General features: G+C 42.4%; 1 protein-coding gene and 1 long non-coding RNA gene across 2 annotated transcripts; one reads left to right on the forward strand and one right to left on the reverse strand.

The window, feature by feature from the left end:
* Window positions 1–1,322: 1,322 nt before the first annotated feature.
* LOC142962591 (uncharacterized) lies at window positions 1,323–3,677 on the forward strand. Its single transcript, XR_012957334.1, has 3 exons — window positions 1,323–1,447; window positions 3,123–3,302; window positions 3,448–3,677. It is a non-coding gene; the product is annotated as an uncharacterized LOC142962591 (long non-coding RNA).
* A 14,003-nt stretch (window positions 3,678–17,680) lies between these two features.
* dusp1 (dual specificity phosphatase 1) lies at window positions 17,681–21,045 on the reverse strand. The gene is made up of 4 exons (XM_076103607.1): window positions 20,396–21,045; window positions 20,011–20,156; window positions 19,663–19,882; window positions 17,681–18,982 (listed from the first exon to the last, which is right to left on the reverse strand). Exons 1-4 carry the CDS (start codon window positions 20,802–20,804, stop codon window positions 18,627–18,629), a joined length of 1,131 nt encoding a protein of 376 aa, XP_075959722.1. The 5' UTR covers window positions 20,805–21,045; the 3' UTR covers window positions 17,681–18,626.
* Window positions 21,046–23,908: the final 2,863 nt, after the last annotated feature.

Genomic DNA, 23,908 nt, shown 5'->3' on the forward strand with positions numbered 1-23,908 from the left:
GCAGATCGCAACCAACTGAAACTTCTCCCGTGTGCCAAGGAAGTATTAGAAATGTGATGGCCTACCAGAAAATGTGTAAAGTGAATGGTGAATCTAGAGCCAGTGCTTGGTGTTTCCCTTCTAGACTGCAATAGAAACATGTGTACTTTAAGAAAATGCAAAGAAATAACAGATAATTTGGCACACACAATGGCTTCAACAATGGTCAAATTTAAAATATACAACACTATAATATACATATATAAGTTTATACTATATATAAACGCTCAAAGATGAACTATAAAAAGCATGCACCCTTGATGCACTTAGACCACTCTGATGTGCAGTCAGAACTCACTCAGTGCATTCAGACAGTAGGACGTTAAACAACACACAGTAATTTAGAGAGCGTGTCGGTGGACTGCTTCATACTCAGCCTAACCCTAAATCACAACCCAGCATCCCCCTGAGCCCTGACCCCTGGACACTGTTAACACAGATATGTCAGCCTGATTGCATGACAGCATGACGGAGGCAGAGACGCCTCTGGAAGATGTTGCGGAGACCAATTAAGAAAGAGCCCACACTTTTGGTTTGAACTCCCATTTAACAAAATCAAGTCATAACTTCCCACTGCAGTAGAGAGCCATGCATTCTGGCAAGCCTGTGTGTGATTAGTTAGTATGATAATAATTGGTCCAGAGTGGTGATTTACACCAACAAAACTAGGTGAAGGACATACAGTACAACACACTGTCAGAAAGCTGCATCTATTTTCATTTAACTGGATGTAAACAGGGTTGCTTTGCTCTAAAATGGACCATAATGCATACTGTCCCCTTTTTGGGTATGGAGCATCTGTGAAGCAGCGATCTCATGAGGGCCCCTACAGCGGATAAAGTTATTTCCAGAGAAGGAGGGCAGACATGCCTCGTTTGCTCAAGGAAACTTGGCCCACAGCAGTGTGACTGCTGCCATGCAGAGCGGCGCAGTGACTGGGTCTTGGACAGCAAAGTGTTACATTTGCAGTATTTTAATTCTCTTTAAAGATTCAAAAGCAGTGTAGCAATGCTGAGCAGTTGGCTGTTTGGGAAAGTTTGTACGCGGTGGTCTCAGTATCAGGGGAGGGCTGCTGTCCAAACCCCAGTCACTGATCTAATGGATGAAGTGAGTCATACCCACCTTCAATGTGAACACAACCATCTCCATCAAACACACATGGGCCAGCACAATGAGCCACATTCATACTACAATGCTTTTCTGGTCACCTCTCTTTGCTTGAGCACTGTTTTCTACGGCGCATTCACATTTGTTTTTAATAAGTGCTTCTCATTAGGTTGGCTCTTAAAGGAGCAGCGTGTAGGATTTAGTGGAATCTAGCGGTGAAGTTGCAGATCGCATCCAACTGAATACCCCTCCGCTCGATCCTCCATCAACAGCCGTGTCGGACAATCACTGTGGCCTTCAGGTAATGTAAAAACGCGAAGGCCCTCTGTAGACCTTGTGTTTCATTCGTCGGTCCTCTGCTTCTGTGGGATCATGGCGGTGCAACATGACGGACTGCGAGAAGAGAACCTGCTCACTATAGATATGAAGGTTTCATTCTAATATCAGGTGATTATGCACCACTGAAAACATAGCTACGAATATCATATTCCATTTATGTTAATAGATGTGCTGAATCCTAAACAGCGTCCCTTTAAGATGCCATTTGAGTCAAGCACCTATACTTTTTAAAATCACAGAAAGAAGTCAAATGTTGCCAGAGCCATAGTATATAGATGATGAAACGTACTGAGTTGAAAAAGGTTCAAAAGCATCAGTGCAGCATTCGTCTTTAATTGGAGCCATTTACGGGGGAGTTCTTGCCATGTGCTCGGTGCCCTCACAGATTGTTCTCATTTCTAAAATCCTCAGATCATGAGACTGAGTGCTGTGGCGGCAGTCTTAAGCTGACAAAATGCATGCATGCTCGGTTTCACTTCTGCAATTTCAGATTTTATTAAATTAAAAACACCACCACGAAGTGAATCACTGGCAAGTGAGAAAGCAAAGCACTGCCACTGGTAATGCAGTATAATTGACAATTGGTGGAGAACTTTTTACTCATGTTCTCTTCATAATTTAAGTTTTTTCAGTGCGGAGAAAACAAAGTAAACACTTACAAATATTAGTGATTACCAACAGCAAGCAGACAACGTCTAATATTAAACCTTATAAATGAACTACTTGTAATATGTCTATTGAAGTATATGTCAATACCTCTTCCATATCTTAATAAACCGGAGAACATTTCTCAACATGTCATAAGTTAAAACAAGTTTTCTGACCAAAAGAAAAAATGAACTCAAGTCCACTTACTAGCTTTTTCTTGAGCTTTCAACCGCATCTCTTCCACAGTGCTTGGTTGTCATGGAGAAACAGCAGATCGGTTGTACAACAGAGCAAACTTCATCCACGGAGGAAGGATGTGATGCTTTAAATGCAGTTTAAATGTCGGGATAAATCCAGGATGCGGACGATTATTTTCGGCAAAATATTGTTTCCACGGTCAATAAAGAACTTTTATGATTCAACACTCTACTTTAGTAATTGCATACAAACATCCAAAAAGCACAAGTGAAGATTACAGACATTGTCAGATTCTGATCATCCTTCAAGAATTAGTTTTCCTCAATTAGTATTTTGTTTTTCGAGTTCTGTCTTCTTGTCTCAGACTGATTCAGCTCTTCCTGTTGGTAGGCAGGTTGTTAATAATAATGGTAACGATAACGGACACGGATATTGACTGTGATATGAGGAATTTCCTGATTCATTCTCCATTGAAGGAGTCTAAATCATGACATTACGTAACACGTCAGCCCCGCACATTAAATGACCCCTGCTATGCTAACACAATGGAAACTGTCAAGGGGCTGCATTGAAAAAATGTTTTGTCTGAATGTCTTTTCAGCTATAATTGAGCATTTCAGAGTTTACTAAAATGTCAGTAAATCAATGTTTGCCCTTTGCTATAAAGAAAAGGAATTTCAGTTTGTGCTAGCGAAAGATGAAATAGTGGCACGGCTCCACTAAAATGTTGTTTTAGGCCTCTCTGTCAGTGGGAGACATGCTAAAAATGGCCTTTCAATCCATTTAACCAGATGCACGGACAGTGTTCTTCCTCCATCTGTTCTATTGTCTGGGTTTTCTCTGGGATGAAGAGCGGATGCGCCACCGAAGGAGATGCAGGAAGTGGTTTTGGCCCAGAACAACATAGCCAACTTCTTCTAGCCTTTTGCACACTGGCTTCAGATACAAGCGCAGCTTAAGATAAAATAAAGGTATTCCCTAATGCATAATCGATAATGCCGTCTATTGTTTTACAAGATGGAGCAATCAATCTCCACATTTGTGATCCAAAAGGACAAACATTGTTCCACACAAGAATTCAATCCTCATTTCTTCCTTCATCTTTCATCTTTTCAGCAGTGACTAGACAGTAGCATGCTTGACGCAGTGGAAAATTCATGGCATTGTACAGTCGACGGAGGGTTAATCACAGCTCTGAGCGGTGCCTGGTCTCTGGCCAAAGAGGAACAGGAAGGACTTGCTGGTGTCTATGTCAAGGTCTTTGTCGTTTTTAACATGACTCCAAACAAACAGCAGCAGGCTCGCTCAACACGGCCTGTCAGGCACACGCCAGAAATAGACATTGTGGTCGAGCATTCAAATTTACAAGTTGAAGCTGTATATTTGTATTCGCTTTTTAAAGACTTGTAAAGAGAAGAGGCGTATAATGCTAAATAAAGAGTGGTGTGTGGTAAATATGGAAGGAGTTTCATGTTGGTGTGTGTATAACTATACAAATGTGTGTTTTGTGGGATAGTATTTTAAAAAGGATGGATGTTGTTGACCCACAGCATTTCACTGCTGCACTGCAGTTGTAAAAAAAAACAGTCTCTTGCCATATTCACATTAATCCTGTCAGGCGTACGGGGGGGGGGGGGGGGGGGGGGGAAGCAGGGAATTCTTGTGGTATACGTTAAACAACGAACCTATAGTTAAGAGGATCATTATGACACAGTTCAAAAGGAAATCGCTTCCCAGGCAATTTCAGGCTTGTCAGAATTTGCCTTCAGGGTCCAAAATTCTAACCCCTAAATTGTTTCTGCAAGAAAAGAATCCAAAATCTCATTAGCGAAATGGGAGTGGTTTTGGGGAACTGCTGAGCAGCTCCGTTTTGGGGTTTTCAGCAACAACCATTTTCACATTTTAATGAGTCTCTTTTCATGTGTTGATGATCATTTCTCACCAGAGCTAAGCCAGCAGTTTATTGAAGATAATGTTCCTGAAAAGTGGAAAAGTGGAGTTTTCGGTCTTCACTGTATTATAGTGTGAGGGTGAAAAGTTGTTTTTTAAAAATTCCCACACCGCTAAACACACAGAAGCAATTATGGATCAACCAACATACACAATCAAGTATTTCGTCTGCAAACCTCAAATTACATCTTGAAATATCTATCACAAACAAAACAAAAAGTACGAGATGAGAATAACAAGATGTAAAGCCCAATTTGGCAATCTTCCAAAAATCTAATATAAACAGATTTGAGTCTTTCCAACATGTTGCTGGTGGTAACAAAATGTTTACACACAGCCGCTCCCCATGGGGTTACAGACCTTGACCGCGAAGCACTCAGCGACCCGTTGAAGGCTCTGGGGTTATGGCACAAAATACTTCTGCTATTATTACCCTGTGCAGTCACTCAGCACGCTAAAAAAGACATCGAAGCCCACTTTGAACAGCAAGCTCGTTTCAAGTCTCGCTCGGTTCGAGGAAAGATTCCAATGTTTCCAAATGAAGTGAAAGAAGTTCAAGAACAACAGCCAGCAGCTGTCACATCGTATACTGACCATTTGTCTCACAGTCCCAAAGGAAAGGGCATATAGGGATAACAGAGAGCTCCAGGTACTACATTACATAATAGCATATTTCTCTCCAAACCTTTTTTTCCATTCCTCTGCAGTTGGTAGCTGGAGACAGTGAGACAGACCTGAGCTGTATGTATGGTAACCTTCTGCTACTTGAGCTTTCCTGTTGAGTGTTTTTCTACCAGTTGCCCCTTTTCTGCCCCTTTCTGGAGACTATCAGGCTTTCCAGCTCCAAATGTCCCATAGAAGGCAGAAACATCAGACCGGACGAACTGTAGCGGTCTGCCCATGTCAAAGGTCATGGAAGTTACTTTGTTAGTCTCGTCAATGCAAAATGTATTGGAGTCTGAACACAAAGCAGTTTTTGTTCCCCACTGGACTCTGGACTGCGTCGTTATGAAGGACATATAATCGACACTCGGGGGGGGGGGGGGGCGATAATTGAGCTTCTCTTTCCAAAGCTCTGGGTGCACGAGTCCCGTCAACTGTCATAAAAGACATTGAAACCACCAGCAGCAGTATACCAGCAGGTTCGGTAATAACGTGCTGCTCTTTTGGTGTCAAGGGCGATTTCAAGGCCTTCAGCTCTCTTTGCATAGGCTTCAATGAAGGCGGGCAGTGTGGCCTCACTTCATGTAGCACGCTAACAATCATGTTCTGTGACTTCAGGTCAATCATGCGGTGAAGGTGACGCAGTCCTTCCACCACCTGTCCTCAGCAAAACAGCACTTATTTTCAAATGGACCTGTCAGCTTAGATCTACATTCATGGCAGCATTGCCTCCCACATGCCTGTGTCGTTTCCCTTCCAGCCCTCGTGTCCATCGCTGCTGTCCTTTTGCCTTTACGCATCTTTCTTTCCCAAATAATTTAGAACAAAAGCAACAAGACGTCAAAGAGATATTAGTTGTTTCTGTGCTAATGGTCTTGAGCTGAGGCACGCTCCCTGCCTCGCTGCTGACTCCGGTGGGCGTAGGTAATTAGAGAGCAGGTCATGTTAGTCCCAGGTCTCCGGGGAAACAGCTGCCATACATCCCTGGTTCCCATGGAGCAGCTTGAAGCCGACTCCTCTGCTATAGCTACCACTCTGTTCTGGGCGGATGACCTTCACTGAGCACATGAAGGCTTCCTTCTTCCCAGCTGAGGTATCACTTCAGGACCACTGAACACCGTCACAAATTCTGACAATATGAGAGGGAGATGTACACCGATCTGTGTGAGTCCATCATATTTCAGTCAATTGTAAATGAAACAAGATCTTGTGTGTTTCTTCTCTCTATAGCTCAAATATTCACATAAAATAAAAATGGTCCGGAAAAACACTTCCATTCTTCTACTTCCTGATCTTTTAATCGTTTTTGTAAAAGCTGATGTTCAAATAGAAGACATTTGCAGAAAAAGAGGAGACATAGGGAGCAAATCAGCTGTGTTCCTGTCTTATCATTAGATTTCCAGACTATGAATAAGAAAAATAAATTGAGTGCAGGGAGAAACAGCTATTCTTCATGACGGATTTGCAGCCCCGCGGCTGCAGCTGAACCAGGAAGCAGAGACAGATTAGCAGCAAATGACCAGGCTCGCTCTGACTGCGAGACAGATTATTGATGAGGCTGATGAACAGAGTGCCGGTCTGATTCATTCTAAGTACACTAAAGTGTTTCATAGAAACAGATGAAATCTTAAAGGTAGAGTATAGAAAATTGTATGTACGCTGTTATCCGAGCTTCTCCATTGGTGCATGTTGGTGCATGTGAGCGTGACCCGCTGACTAGCTGACGGACGCCACTCTGCACTGCTCTCATACGAAGGTTACACCCATCCTCCGGTTCCCCCTCAAGTAGAGACTGTGTCCGACTTTCACTGTCGCCATGTTGAGAGCCGGCAATTGAAATGCTCCTAATCTCGTACATGCCTTTAATGTATCCAACACAATAACCAACAAAAACTTGTATTCCATCCCTATGTTATGGATGTTCATATGCAATGCCTTTATGATTTTGCTTAGAGAATCCCTGCAGACATGGTTTAATACATATAAAATGAACTGCCTGGAATAATAATTGTGTGTCTAATATGGTTTCTCCACAAAAATAAAGTTAAATGATCTTGTTAAAATGTCTTAAAGGACACAAGATGTCTCCTACTTCAGTGAAAGGTCAGTTTTCAGGGTATGTTTGTGTAAGTTTCATCCTGGACCACGGTTGGCTTCCAAACTAGTTGTCACAAAATGCTTGTGCTAAACGTTCCCCCTTCAGCAGATGAGAAAACAGCCTTCTAATGTCCAACTCTGCATCGCTCTTCACTATGAAGGTCAAACATAAGCGAAGGAACAATAATCAAAACACATTTTTGACTTTAATCTAAGGCCTTATACGAGGGGTTTGCCAGTAAGTGACATCGACTGTAACTGTGATAATTCCTGTGCTGTCAGAATCCAGCAATGTGTTGCATCGGGCACTATCTGCTGTCTAGAGGCTCACTCCTTAGACGGACAGCATACCAGACATCAAAGACAACTGCCATGGGAAGGACATGGGCCAACGGGAACCCTGTAAGTTGATCTTACGTCCAGGACACGCTGAGATGTTACAATGTACAGTATGCAGCTATGATGTTCAAATAGGTAAACAACTGGGAAAGCAACAGGTAAGGATTACAGCTCTGATATCCGTCATCAATGGGATGAAAGACGAAGCTGTGGGGGCCATAAACACCCTGTTACATAACCCTCGCATTTCATTTGAAGGGGGAAACAGCGGGGTCAATTTCACAGACACTCGGTTCACCTTTCGCACTTTTACACTGCTGAGTGCTTCCACCCATCTGGGCCCCTTTTCCTGTTCTCCGTGTCCCTCCGCTGCCATGAAGTCAACCACCATCCACGCCCTTTAGACCCCTGTCTCCTTCTACCGTGAGTTCTTATTTATCTTACTCATTATTTTCTTTGCCTCTCCTTAAAGCTAATCGCGCCTCCTTCCCATTCCCTGGCCCTCTTCCTCTCTCCCTCGCCCTCTTGTCATGACATTGGCCTGTGACACGTGTGGGAAAGTTCTGCGGGGCCCCCGCTTCGGGTAGGACACTGATATACTGAGAGTGCTGGGTGACAAGGCTATTTTGGGAACCTGTAAATATGAGAACTTCCTTTCCTAAAGTGTATCTAATATCCCAGAGGATTATTAACAACAAGAAGCAATACAGAGGCAAAATTGCTGCGTGTCCATCGTGACTTCTAGTACAGCTTCGCCTTCTCTTTGTGTTTGAATCAGGGGTATATAAGAGTGAGCTCCAGAATAGCGACGACCACCTTGTTTTTAAACACTCTTACCTTTCACAAAGACACATTTACAAGGTAAAGAGACAATAAGGTACTCATTTACATGCTGCTTTTTTCAGCAATTGTTCTTCTGTCTCTATGACAGCATTTTCATGTGCTTCCACACATTAGGCCACATTTTATTTGTTTATTTAGGGAGCATCCGGCTCACAGTTCTATGAATGCCAAAACCCTCTCCCGGAGACAAGACAAGAAACAAAACAGGGAGGAAACATTATTGAACTGGAACTTCAGAGGAGGAAGCTGAGATTGTGATAAGGGAGATCTGGGGTCCTTTAAACTGCAAACAGATGAGATTGGATATGAACTGCTGAGCGCTTTGCTTGCACTTCATTGTAAGCTAATGCTGGATATCGGGTTAGGTTTAGGTAAACCATACTGAGACCAATAATAATAATGCAGTTAACAAAGGATGAAATTACTCAATATTTAAAACTATCCTCAGCTGAACGACTACCATGACCTGTTCATTAAATTTAAATCAACATTAAAAATGTATGGAAACTGCTTTGACGCTTGCAGACAGACTCCCCATCAGTAAAGATCATTATTAGGTGACATATATGTCAAGTGAATATTACTGATAATAAAATGTCTCATTTTCATTCTCATTCGTTTCTCTCTTTCACACATCCACAAAAACACACACTCTCACACACTTACACACACACACACACACATACACACACACACACACACACACACACACATGCACAAAGTCAAGCAGCCTTGAATAATTAAGACGGTGCTGAATGTTTAACTGCCTCTCCTTATGCCACCCAAGAGCTTCATCACATGTGAGAGCAACGGCCGAGGCCGTGCTCACACTCACAACGGGGGCATCCTTAATTTACTCTCCAGACGCACAGATGTGCTATATAGATAATTAACGCAGCAATGTAACTTGAGATGAACTTAGCAGGGATGTGATCTGAAAACAGCAGACGACGCCCTCGTGATGATGGATCCTTCGTGCAATAAATAAATTCTGACCTGAAAGTCTACACTCTGCTTTCTCAACCACTAACTCTGTTCTCCACTCTCATCCTCCTTCAAAGCACTCCCTCCGTCTGATGGTATCAGGTCCTGGTGGAAGTGGGGAGTGCTCTAACATATACAATAAGCACTAGCGCTCTCCAAAGACAGGCCCTGCTTTATAGCTTCAGATATAGGAACAGATATAAGACATGACACACCTGCTGCTAGGACATAAGCGACCACTTCCACTGAACCACAGAGGAAACATGTCTTGTAACACTGTTGACTCACAGAATGCGAGTTTACAATTTGGACAGTGGATGTTTAAATAGAAACAATGTGTAGTGTTTTATACAAAGGTCTAATACAGAAGAACAGAACGATGAAAGATTAGCTTGGCTTTGCTCCAATAATCCAGTGAATTCATCCCTTTTCTTGCCAAAGTCAGATGATGAATGCTGAGCTCCCTATTGGCCCTCCCCCACGACATCAGTATGATATAGTGGCGCCACCTTGTGTTGCACATTGGTATGTATGAGGAGAATGACTTCCAACATGTCAGTACACGGACACTTAAAACATTTAGAGAGAGTGAGTGAAAGACACTAGAGTACTCAAGACAAACGGATGATCCCTCGAGGAACTAAACTGTTTAATGTGTTGTTTAGTTTGGTGCTGAACATAATACACGTGTAGTTATCACAAGAACACGACAGGATTCAAACAGGAAGAGTGCTCATGCTTACTACAAAACAGCCTTTTTTCCCCCCACACTCCACCACTGTTGATTTCTAAAAGTGATTTATAATGTCAGAAAAATAATAACGCAACCTATTTGTGAACAGTGACGACAATGTTGAAAAGAGTAAAAGAGAGGAAACCGATAGGGAGCATCTGAAAAAAACTGAAATCGTTTGTTTTCTTTTCTTCTGGATTAAATTGGTTCTTGTCCTGTGACTTCCTTTTCTATTCTCACAATCATTTTGTCTTTTTCCCACCACCCAACAGGGGGTCTGGGAATGCTATGACATCACCAGAGGCCTCTGTAAACCTTTCTCAGCCAATCAGGGCTCGATACAGCAACGACTGAGTGACAGGCATTTCCTGTCGGTCTAAAACAATAAATAATGAAGTTTCATTAATATGAGATGTGGCAGGACTGCTCGGACAATAGTTCAAGGTCAGATATTTGAGCAATAAAATTTGGTCTCAACAATTGTACAAATCACATAATCATGGTCTTGCCTTTTTAAAAACAAGGAGATGGAAGTATTAAAATATAGCCTACAGTTAGTCTGAAAAAGGCCGGGCAATTATTATAATGGTGTCATGTATTATATTTTACTGAGGTTAGAGTATAGACGAATAATAAGCTAATGTTATTAGTATCTCAGGGAGGAATATCTGTGATGTTTCAAGTGTTGCTCTGATAGCTAGTCGGCTACAACAACCTCTAAATGCACCCGAGGACTAACCTAACGTTTTCCCTATCATTTTGAATTAGGTGAAACATAAATTGAGTCAAAGGGTGAAGTAAGAGTCGGACTTACCCTCTGTGGTGCAGTTTAGTTTCTTTTCTTTGTTGGAAAGAGGCAAATCGCACAAACCAAAGGGAATGAACACGTTTGAGGACTGGTTGTGTCCCATGTTGTTTCCCAAACAAAACGTTGTTATTTAAACAATAAATTCTCCAAGTTGATGACGTTTACTAAAATAAGGGTTAACCTGGCAGTCTCGTGTCTTCCAGCTGGTCTTCTCTTGTGTTCTCTTGTTGTGAGACAGGAAGCTGTTATTTTAGCAACAAGACCAAATCCCGCCTGAAATTTGAAGAGATGTAAATATGAGCACGTGGATATTGTTATCTCTTCATTTCGTCCAATAAAATCAAACCTGAGAGGGGAAGGACGTTGGCACTTGGGGGAATTTGTCTGTGTGCGCGCGTGTGTGTGCCCGCGGATCGTTAAACACAAGACATTAGAGGGGAAGGCTGCTTACTTTTGTTGAGCGGTTTCTTAAAAAGGTGAAGTGGGCGTGCTTGGTAATATTCCTCTCCTCGAGAGGTGAGCGCGCGGGCCACTGGTGTTTGCTGTGGCGTCTTATTTTTATATGCCCAAAGCCGACATGCCAATCGCCAAAAAAGTTAAACAAAGGTAAAATGAAAAGATGAAAAGGTTTAGTTAAAATACTTTGCATTGACGAGAACAGCTACTCTGATACTTTTGTAAACTTCATGATACTGTAATTTGGTAGTTTAATCAATAATAATGCATCCTATTATATAGTGATCACATGCTTTGTATGGGTGTAAAGGTACAGATAATTATAACTGATGGAGTGGACGTATAAAGTAGCAGAAAATGGATATACTCAAGTACGTACATGTAATATTCAATACTTGAGTCAATATATTTAGTTACATTCCACCACTGTGGTGCATCCTGACTCACTGCTACACTGTCATGGCTAACTGGGCCATTGCTCATGTTAGGAAGAAGTTGTTTACTTATTATCTTTTATTCTAAACTATATATCAGTGTTGCGGTTCAAATGAAGTTAATGATCAGTGAATATAGATTACTCATGTAAACAACAGCAGCCCTGCTACTCATTAACACTACTGGTCAAAAGTCAACCGTCTGAATCAGAATTACTGGAGTTTGACCAATAGTAGCCCAGTCTGTCTCTCAACTTATCCTGCATAGCTCAGCAGTTTTCATCTATTGGACCGAGGGTATTTGTTGGACTTTAGAATAAATTTGAATAGCTGATGTAACACACTATTGGCTGAGGTCATAGGTCATGTTAATCTAACATCCTCTGGTTCCACTCATGGAAACTCACTTGTCTGTGTCTGCCTGCGGCCCGTTGATACGCCCACACTGGTCGTTTCATAAGCTCTTCACTGTCAACAGAGACTTTGACAATTTGGACTACCTCAACTATCTGATCACGTAAAGTCAATATGAAAAACGAATTGTGTAATCAAACTACACTGATGTGTTGCTGCCTGAATGAATCATCCTCAATGCTTCTATATGCTAAAGGAAATAGTTAATATGAAAAATACAGATTGTATTTTTCATATTTGTAACACACTTTATCTTCCATAGGATGGCGCTCACACCCAATGAACTTGGAAGAAGGCGTTGCTCAGTATAAATGATCCTCTGTGGGGATCCATCCATCCATGTGGGACACTCTACTGAACATGTGTGTAACACACATTTGATCCATTCATCTGAGAGTGCTGCCGCAACTGTGGTTCTCCAGACAAAACTGCTAATGTACCGCATCACATCAAACAGAATGACACAGAACTACATTTCATAAATCATACATCATTTTAGGAGATCTTGTCTTGTGTGTGTTTTGCACGGGTCACACAGCACACATTAACCAGTTAACTAAAACAAACAGGACAAATGTTTAATGAATGATTTGACTAAAGCTTCAAGTTAAAACTTGAAAATAACATAAAAGCTGAATATCAATAGAAAAATGATGTTCTACATTCTTGCACAAGAATTATTTGTGTCAAATGTTTGAAGTAGATGTAGAGGATAATGTTGAAAATTAAACCTCAAAAATATAAATATAAAGCATGGTCATCACATAATACCATCTCACAACTATCAAAATCAAATAAATGTAATTAATAATAAGCTTTTGGCTGTGTTTTTTCATCTGAAGAATGGCCTCAGTAATGTTGCAAGTGCCACCAGCTAGACCAGACCATATGAGTGATCATTTCTCGGGATGTCCCATGCTTGCTTTTGCCAACGGCCCTCAAATCTCTGCAGCAAGATTTTTGCTTTTAGTACCACCGCATAACTTTAGCACTGAAAAGGACAAGAGTATACCGATCCTTTCCTTGACTTGTTTCCACCTTGGGTTTGACCAGAACAGCGTGGCGTTTTGGTTTCGTGATAGCAGTTGATGATGCTCTCATATCACAGTTCTCTGATAACAACCAGACAAACGAATGTCATTTATGTCTACTGATGTATGATCTTTGTGTTTGACATCATCTGCCCAGAGTGCAGTCAGCGCAGAAGACAGGATACCAGACATTCCTCGAATACTCCACACAGGATCTCGCCGCTGCTTGTGAACACAACCCTGTACCTCCTGTGAGTGGAAAAATACAGACTCAGCTCAGACTCAGGGTGGTGAATGAGGCTCTGGAGGGATTGATGGGTGCCTTACATCTGCCTTTCATTCAAATATGTGATGTGTTCTAACGATTACAAGCAATTAAAAGTTGTTACTTCTACACATTTTTTTATTTTTATTCAACTGCATATTGTTAGAGAATGAATGACCCCATTTTATACCAAGGCGTAGCAGAGCTCTTTTACCTGAACAAGTGGAACAACCACAAACACAATGGGAGATAAATATTATAGGACTTCTGTAGAGATGCCCTGGTTGATAAACCAGAGCACACCGTTAGAGCCGACAAAGTTTCTCTTCCACCGTCGTCTGACATTCCAGATGGGGTTGTTAAAGCAAAGGGAGCCCTGCTGGCAAGGAAAAGCCACTTCACTGCGGCCAATACGTAATGTCCTGACATTCCTCGAGCTATTCTTCTTTCGGTTATCATGCCACACATCTGTCCATATCTGGGCTCCTGTCACGCAAAACAGCAGCATGTCTGGCTTCATTCGCAGGACTTAAAACAGAAGGTTTGGGAGAGGTGTGTGGTGGGGGGGGGGGGGGGGGTTGAAAACACGAAGCTGCTTTCCCTCTCTTTCTTTATTCCCTTTTTAAATGTGATACCTGCAACATTGCTGGGTTGATTTATCCATTAAAAGTTGTTGAAGCAGGTGACACGTTGACCTCTCTTACAGGAAACTTCCATGTTGCCGACAATACCCAAATAAGACTCAACGTCTGGCTTGACAGACCGTGTGCCTGCACTCTGCGTTGATGTAAAGGTTAGGACGAGCCAGTCCAAATGCCACAGTCCCGGGACGTCACAGAGGCCTCTGCCGTCCCAGTCCTAATCCTTTTTACAGATTTACTCCAGGTGAGTATTCTGCCATGACATCAATGTGTGTAAATCTTCTCACTCAGGATATTATGTGTGTTTGTGAGAATGGATGTGTGAGTGTGAGAGACTTAATCCAGTTTCAAGGTACGAGGAAGTGTGAGAGGTGTAATTACCCAGCATCCTCCAGCAATCAGACTTAAGTTCACACTTAAGCCCTTCTCACACAGGAAGTCGGGTTGGATTTTAGTGAGTAAGGTTGTGGCCTTTGTTGTTAAGTCTTGTATACTGTGTGTGTCTGTGTGACATGTGTGACAATAAAAATGATAAAGTTGTTTATCTTTGTTTGGCGATGCAGCTGAAATTGACTTGAAATTTCAGCTGGTGTGATGCATTCCTGAACATATTATTTATGTTTTGGCTTGCTTGATTTATATTTATATTTCCCTGTTTGTTTGCTTTTGTTGATTACACAACTTTTGTATTTGCTTATAATGCTTATTCAGTTGGGATTCCTTGAATAAGCCTCGTGGTTTTTTTCATTTTTTATCTTTTGTTGTTGTGTTTCCGCTGCTTTGTTTTATTGTGCAAATAAATAATTCAAATCAAATAAAAGTTCTCTACTCAGACACATTTTCATTGCAAATTGACAGGGCAGAAAGTAGTCTCCATAAAAACTCTTCTTAATATACTGTATGGACTTATCGGTTCAGCAAACTCTCTCCTAAAGAGAGAATACATGTCAGGGCTACATATTTTGAAGAAAAGATGATCTGACGTCTGTTAAACCTGCCTTGAAAAAGACCAAAATCAACCAAAACGTTGGTGAGATCAGCTTTTGTTTCTATTGGATGTTTTTGTTTGATGATATATTTAAACAACATGGAGCAAGGTGGAAAAGGGGGCTACGGTTTTACCTTTTCAGTATCTGCTGGACGATAGTGTGCTTTGTGATCTTTGTGAGCCATCTGCACTTTAAACTGCAAACCTTCTGGTCACAATTATTACTATTTTTTTCCATCACAAAGTGAGATGAGACACATAATGAGACACATGAAGGCAGAACATTCCCCGATACTGCGCATATGAACTCATTGTTATGGTGTTTCGACAATGCAATGGCAGTGTTGTATTCTAATATAAATCACTTCTACTGAGAAGTAGAACTGACAACATTTATAGGTTCATAGAACTGGGTGTCATGTTGTTTTATAATGATGATGGTGAGCTCATGTTCTTTTATTGCAACATTGAGAACAAGCTTCGAGCAAATCTTTCAAATGAGTCATTTGATTCCACATTAAAGTCGTTTAAACTTTGACAGGATTCAATTTAAAGTGGGTATGTGTCACATATCTCATGTGGAAAAAGTCATGAAACTTGCATGAACTCCCACATATTTGATCCAAACTGGATTATGTAAAAAAAGGAAGGGTTGGGGTTGTGCTTCTTCCTGTCGTGGCAGCAGTGTCTGACACATTATATATCCATCGTTTGCTCTGGATTGTGTCAATTAAAATGACTTTGAAGCTGAGTCGGAGCTCAGTTGCTAGATGGAGCAACCAATTGACAACTTAGTGATACTGGCAAATGTTGTTACGGTCATTTCTGACTGACTGATAGTGACTAAACATTTAAGGATATGATAAGAAACATATATATCAGAAATAAATAAATGTATGCAAGATTGTACTTTCATTTTTGAATATAATCCAGTCATAAAGGGAGAAAACACTGCTCGCCTGGTATCAGACCTGGCTGAGATGCTGGAGCTATAGACTATCGAAGTTAATGAAATACAGCATCCTGTCTCTGACTAAAAGCTCGCTTATTAAAAAGATGTTTGCGCAGATAGCACCTTGACATTGTCTCTCACACACACACTTGAAATCACAATGCTTTAATGTCTCTGACCTGGCTGAGGGCTTTTTTCCCTTCTAGGCTCCCTCATCAGATCATAAAAGATGCCCAACAGCTTTCACACACACACACACACACACTCCTGCCAACAGGACAACAGGAAGTCTAAAGACACAAAGGCGGGTGGGCTAGTTTGGGGGGGTGGGGGGAGTCGCACATATGTCACCAAAACCACAGCTTGTCTGAGGGAGCTGGTGAGGTAATGAATAAGCCTTTCATCACAGAGGCAGCGTCACTTGTGATGTTTCATTTCAGAGACAATCATTTGCATTGCTGTCAGATAAGAAGTGGGTGTCAGTCTAAAGAATACATTTTGTCATCTGTCAGAATCCCCATATTCAAAGTGAAAGAGTTACTAAAATGTAAGGTCCCCCCCCCACTCCAAAACCTTAGTTTCATTAAATGTTGTTATGTAAGGCCTTAGGGTATCATCACCATCACGTCTGGAGAAAGTTGTTTCTCCTTTTTCTCACACCCCACCCAGGGTCAAAGCCAATGTTTTGGCTAATTTGTAAACCAAACATATTCCTTTCCCTTAAGGGCCGTCTCTGTCTCCACCTCCCCCATTGGTGTGGGAGGCAGGGCACACAGGGCCGGTGCTTGAATGAGCCCTGAATGCTCTTTAGTTGTCACACTTTTCCCAAACGCCTTGCAGCTGCTCCTATTGTGGCCGCAGAGGGAGGGCTCCTTGGCTGATTCTTTAAGCCTCCTGCTGCTGCCCTGGTCTCAGATGGGTTCATAGAGGGGGAGTGTGGCCTGAACAATGGCCGACGCCATGACATCATGCCTCTAATGTGGGCAAAATCTTTATGCAGATATACGATAGGATTCCAACACATGGAACAAAACAGGGAAAGATGTGCACAAAGATGTGTCTGACAGGCCAGCAGGCCAGTTTTACGTCGGCTTTGTTTCGTCGCATTGCAGTCGTTTTGATTCATAGACATTCAAATTAAGAAACTTTCATTTGTTGAATACATAAACAGATCAATTTTTACAACTGAAACCAAGTCGGACAACAGAAAATGTAACTGTTTTGATGATAGATGAATAAAAGTAATTTTTTTAGAAACACCGTCATTTAAAATGTGGAGATTTGCTGGTTGTATTAGCCTTCTATTATATTTAAATGTCTGGGTTTTGGAATGTTGGTCACGAAAAACAAGCAATTTGAAAGACAACATGGTCTTTGGGAAATTGCGATGGCCTTGGTTAGTCAGCTGCAACCCTAAAATGTTTGTACTAATGGCCACATACATGAACACATATTTATTTGAAAGGATGGATGAAGAGAATTCAATTACTTTTGGGAGACATTAAGATTATATATTTGCTTTTCATTTTGGACTTAATTGGAATAATTATAACCTGAAGATGCCACATTGTTTTATGTATTAGCTACCTCAAAGTAGCTAGAGTAAGTGGTATATGGGTAGATTGTGACAGTTATTATACAACTACATGTGTGTTGTCTTAAATGATTTGCAAGTCAAGGTGCATTATCAGCCACTGGTGAATACATCTTCAGTCAGACATAAGATGTAAGAAAGTGAACATTCAACGGAGTACAAAAGTCAGGTTAGATTTATTAAATGTATAAAAACAACATTTCAACAAACGTATGCAAAAATATATTACTTTAGTTCAATAAATATGTCAGAATGCAGGCACAGAGGACTACGTGTCCCCATTTGAGTAGTTTTGGGGTTCCGTCCGTCTCAGCGCTGCAGTACAGAAACATGAGGTATTTAATGGTCCATTTCCACCAACGCGTCAGGATCGTCAAGGTTTCATGGAGTCTTTGAAAGGCAGGCATTTGCATTTGAATTGTCAACCAATTCAACTCTCAAACTGAGCATGAAGATTCCTGCCACATCTACACTGAAAAGAGGGGGGGGGGGGGGGGGGGGGGGGATACATTCATTGTTCGTCACGTGGAGGAGTAACTTCCATGCCATGTTGGGCAATGGGTTGACGTGGCTTTCTTCAGCCAGTACAAAAATCTAAATGGACATGTGAGAGGATAAGTCAACATTCCTGAGACAACTGTCAGCCCTCTCCATTTTGTTAAAAATGATTACGATTATCAAAAGCATTTACCTTCATGAAATAAAAATTTCAAAAAAAAAAAAAAAAAAAAAATCGATCCGTTGAATAAAGAATATTCAGATACTTCTTAACTTCCTCTACGAGAATAATCTCAACTACCCTTTCAGTCATTTCCCAAGTCATCTAGGATTACAACGTTCACATTATGAGGCACAACATGTGTACTGCCTGCTGGTAGTCTATTCTCCCTTTGAAATGATGAGGCCAGCCTACAGCGATTTGGCCAGCAGGCCACAGAGTCAAATGAACTGACCCTAAATACTAGCTCCCATTCTGTCCAGTGATACCAGTATCACGATTAAACGGCTGATAATCAGGCCCGCGTTTTTGGCAGTGCTCTTAGCGGAGGCACTTGTGAGTTTCAGTTCAAGTCCAAACAAAGTCTGTGCTCCCCACACCGTCCTCAGCAGCTGGGAGAGGTGGTGATGGGACTGTGGAGGAATGACAGCTGACCAGCTGCGGTGTGTACAGGGATCGAGACTGGGAAATTGAAGACCGTGCTGTTGTTGCCGATTGCTGGACTGCCCGCCTCCGAGGAGCAGGTAGACGAGGCCAGGACCTGGGACTCGAACTGGAGGAGCTGACCCATGAAGCTGAAGTTGGGGGAGATGATGCTGCGGCGCTGCTTGACAAACTCGAAGGCCTCGTCCAGCTTCACGCGGTTGGTCCGCATGAGGTAGGCAAGGCAAATGGTGGCAGAGCGGGAGATGCCTGCTTGACAGTGCACAAACACACGGCCTCCTTTATTTCTCACCGAGTCTGTGTGGAGAGGGGGGGGGGGGGGGGAGACAAGAGAAAGCAACATTAGTTCACTGTAAACATCTATCAGGTGGTGAAATGCATTTGCAAAGAATAGAGGTTTAAAGTCTGCCTGTCACAGGAAGGCAAAAACACAAAAGTCCTTGCAACACTTTCAGTTGCTATTTAAATTCAACAGCGCTCATTAAGACACAGGAACACAGGCAGGAGGGGTGCAGGGTGTGAGCTTGTGGGGGGTTATTCCCAAAGGAGGCCGTCTGAATGGACAAAAGAGGGGGAACAGACCCCTGCTGGGGGTATTGATCTGGGAGGAAGGCCGACAGTGAGAGAGGAGAAATTGCCTTTTGTCTAGCCAGAACAAAGAGTGGCGTGGAGGGGAGCCATTCAAGCCCAGCCAGCCTCCCCACTACAAAACTAGTTTGGGGCCGTCGGCCTCGCACTCCATTCAAAGGGGGGCATCCTGAGAGGTGCTGATGATGTAACCACCATTATGGCCCCTGCCGAGCCAGCTGGTCGGTTTGGGAGGGAACTTTTTAAAATTTAAATCCAGCAGTCAAAGAGTGTTGTAAAGCAAGGGGGGGGGGTCAGTCAATGGGCTCTGGTGGTGACAGCTGTGATAGGCGCTCACATTTGGCAGTTGAGGGAGCGTGAAGGGGGTAAAGATGATGGACGTTACTCACCGATAAACTCGATTGCCTCGCTGAACCAGGAGCTGATGTCGGCTTTGTGGTTGTCCTCCACCGGGATGCTCTTGTAGAGGAAGGAGTCCACAAAGTGGTTGGGACAGTTGGCCGAGACGTTGATCAGAGCGGTGATCCCCAACATGTCCAGCATGTCTTTTCTTGAAGCATGGTAAGCACTGCCAAGGTACAGGAAAGGCAAGATCTCCACTGGACCCCCCTACACAGAAAGAAAGTAAACAAAGCAACCCCATTCAGTCAGCACCAAAACACTACAACAGGAAGTAAGACACAAACGTGTGCTATTGAGTATCTGTGGTGTGTACTCAATCAATTAAAGATACTGACCTGGTCGTATAAAGGAGTATTGCATGGACTACAGCTTGGGTCTGCACTCTCAGGGTGGCTGGAGCTCAGGGGCAAACTAAGCCCCTGTGGAGGGGAGGCTCTGGTACACGTATCTGGATACTCTGTGGAAAAGGTCTCAAAACCACCTGCGAAGGGGAGAAACAATACATGTCTATCAGATCACAGCACCGAGGCACAGCCACGTTTAAATATGGGTCTCCAACAGGGTGACAACTGCTCACGGGTCTATTTTGGAACATTGTTTACTCCAGCACCAGCTGGTATGGTGACAGCTGTAATCCGCATTTGTTGCCCCGTTGTTAGGATACAGTGAAAGAATTGCGTGAGGCAGTAAGAGACCTGTGTTTTCTCATCTCTCCCTTACCTTTGAGAATAAAAACCCGGGCTCCACAGGGGTCGCGACGCAGGGCCGTAACAGCGAGCATCAACGTCCCGTCTTTCTTCGCCTGGCTTAAGTCCGAACTGCGGTCGTCGAGCAGCACGACCGACTGGTACTCCCCGGACAGGAGTCGGTTCCTTGTGTCCTCGTTGGGGACAATGTGCTCAAGTCCTAGACCTCCCCTGGCTCTCCGGCGCACTATGGTGCTGAAGCGCACGTTGGTAGAGCCCGATATGTGGGACGAGTTGAAGGACAGGAAGGAGCGGCAGTCCAGCACCAGGCAGCCCGGGACCTCGTCCTCCAACAAGCAACGGAGGGACTCACAGTGGATGGTGGGGACCTCCATTATGACCATAGTAGGACGGCGGGATTTAAATAGTAAATCCAGATACATAAAGCTTGTACGGCAGTTAAACAGAAGTTTAGGTTTTCCCCCAAAAGTAATGTTTGAAGCGGCGAGTCCTTTGTTCCGGTTATTTGTTCAGAGAAAACAAAACGGTTTAAACAAAGTTTTAAGACTATCGAAGCTAGTCCTTTCCTCTTGTTTGAGTGTATCCGGTAGTTTTTAGGTTCTTCTTTAAAAGTTTAGTATATACAACTTCACAGTGAGCTGCTTCTGCCTCTGAGCGCTTTGAAGAGCGTTTATATACGGCTCGTGCCTGTGAATGAGAAGGCACTAACGTCAGGTGGACCGCCCTTCTTGGCTTCCTGCCAGCACTGCAGACGTCATTCCCCCACCCCCGTGCTCCTCCCTCCCCCCCCTCTCCTCCCCTAGAGCAGGAAGGGGCTCGTGCACATGCTGGACATTTCTTGCGCACAGCACGCACAGCACGTACGCGGGCACGCGGTGTCAAGAACGTTTTGACTGGGACACTGGAGTCTATTTTTGTTTTCGTTTTATCTTTTATAAACGCGTGTAGAATTCATGAATCTTATGTTTCCAAATTACCAACCGTTTGCGTAAAATGTCCGTGTGTCAGCAAATAAGGAATTTGCCAAATTTTCCATGATGTTAGTGTTTAATTAGATTTCTATTTTGCCTCTTCAGCTGAGAGTTGACAAATAACAAGATAATAAGTAAATATAGGCCATGGGGGCCATAAAGGTTTATTCTTTGTTTTTATTAGTCAGAGGTACATAGTGTTCAATGCCCCGAGAGCAAAGGCTAACCATAAAAGTTAATCACTGTATAGAAATCTGAAGTCCAGTAAATTTCCACATGCTGAGAAACAAAACATGGTCTACCAGGAAGACAACAGCAGATGGAGATCTCTTGACCTGCCCCCTTCTGTTTCATTTGTGGCCTAAATCAAAACGGAGGAGTTTTTGACCACCAAAAAAAGTTTATTTTAAAAATCAAGAATGATGAGCCTACAATCACTGTGGGAAACCCTTTTTGATTCGTTCATTCGTGTGGTTTTCTGACTCATGGGCAGTGTCATAATATGGAAACAGGAGGATCATTATTGACAGACAATAGGCGTCTAGTGACAAGAGGGGGTTTTGAAACTGCAAAGCAGAGTCATGCCGGCATTGTTTTGTTGTGAAATAAATGTTTACTCAGCAAACTTGAAGACGAGTACTGTTGGGACATATCTTACAGTACATACAGACACACACATAGAGAGAGAGAGAGAGAGAGAGAGAGAGAGATAGGGGGAGGGGAGGCTTTAAAGACATAAACTTAACCAATCACAACAAAGTGTAAAAACTCTCCAGCCGGTTTAACCTCACAGTCCTGTGAGATGAGTCAACTGTTTGACACATGCTGGAATGTTACACACTATGGAGGCGGGTTAAACGGGGCTCTGAAAACACTCTGTACCAAACATTTTGTCCTCAAATGCATCTTCCCTTCCAGTCATAGAGCGACGGCTTTACGTGCTGGAAGGTAGGAAAGAAATCAAACACCTGGTGACGTTGTAGGCAATAACAGCTAGAAGGGGCCTGGTGAAGCAATTGTGTATTTCCATGAAGTAGAAAAGGGCCATGATAACCAGCAAATAAGACCATGTATGATTGAAACCAAAACATTCATTTCATTAACAAAAAACTCTTCTTCTATAAGTGTGGACATTTATCCGCACAAATGTCCTCCCAGAATACAAACCTGTCTGGGTGTGTCTGAGTGTGAATATTTGCATATAGCCTGAGTTATTGCTCTGTTTTGGAGTTCCTTAATTATGGCCCGTAACCAACCGTAGCTCTCTCTCACCCAGAAAGGGAAGTGAAACAGAGGACGACACAGAGGCATTTTCTGCGGTCCGACCTCGCTGTCACTTGCTGTCATCCCTGCCTGTTTACTGTCATTGTCACTACAGGCAACAGCTGAGCCATCAGTGGGAAAACACAGGGCCTATCCTGTCTTCTAGTGTCTCGACAACAAACAATTTATTTGAGACAAAAATGTTTAGTTTCATGTACAGTCTATTTGAGTGTGGGGAGAACAAAAAAAAAAGCATGGGAAAAACCTGAACTGATGGAGATGACATATTTTTTCAACATCATCAAAGCATACAGCTCTCTGTTTCTGGGTTATGATGGGAACACATAGTTGAAAAGTACCTCTGTATCAGTTACATGAAAATGGATAACCGTAATGGGAACATTTAGTATTGTTGAAACTTTAAACCCACACACAAATTAACTTGCCAATCTTATAGTCAACTCACCAAGCACTACACGTTCTACCCTGTTACCCATTTGCACTAACAAGTAATACATGTTGATGAATAATTTGCAAGCTTTTCTGACAATGTTCCAAGACTTTTTTTGTGTGTCATTCAAACAGTGTAGCTGGTGGGATTGGGGCCAATGGGGGCATTAGACTTCACCGCATGAATTTTAATAAAAAACGTCTCACATGGTTTATGGTCCGCTGTTTGTCTGCAAACTTAAAAAACGGTCCAGAATGCACAGCAGTTACTCTGACCACAGGTTGGTAACACTTTACTTTAAGTAATACTTAATAAATCATTTATAATGCACATGAATGTAGATGTAAGCAGATATAAGGTATAAGATATGATATCATATGTATAAGAATCACTCACAACTATATTATGTTGTTGTATTACATTATATTGTCAATCCCCAGTTGCACCAGCTAGGTTTCACATGAGGAGTTACAGTAACAGATACATTTATAAACACTTCAAAATGTGTTTTCAACTACGCCTAAATTATATAGTATACTACTGTAAGCTACTATTTGGTGCATATTTATTATATTGGTCATATACATCTATATATGTCTTTTTATACTATTTTAGGATGCCTTTTGAATATCTGGCCAAGGAATAACAGATGGATTACGCACACATTATTTTAATGTTGATAAAGATTCTTTTTAAGCCTATACTATACTGTATTACTGAGTATTACCCTAGACCACCCTATAATGTATTGATTGCCTAGGTGCTGCATATGGAAAGTGACTGGTTACATCTGATGCGAAACATCTCTTCTCTCTATGATATTCATGTTTTGTGTACATGG

This window comes from Anarhichas minor, unplaced genomic scaffold, assembly GCF_050575085.1.
Source record: "Anarhichas minor isolate MPS153535 unplaced genomic scaffold, ASM5057508v1 ptg000028l, whole genome shotgun sequence".
Taxonomy (NCBI): Eukaryota; Metazoa; Chordata; class Actinopteri; order Perciformes; family Anarhichadidae; genus Anarhichas; species Anarhichas minor.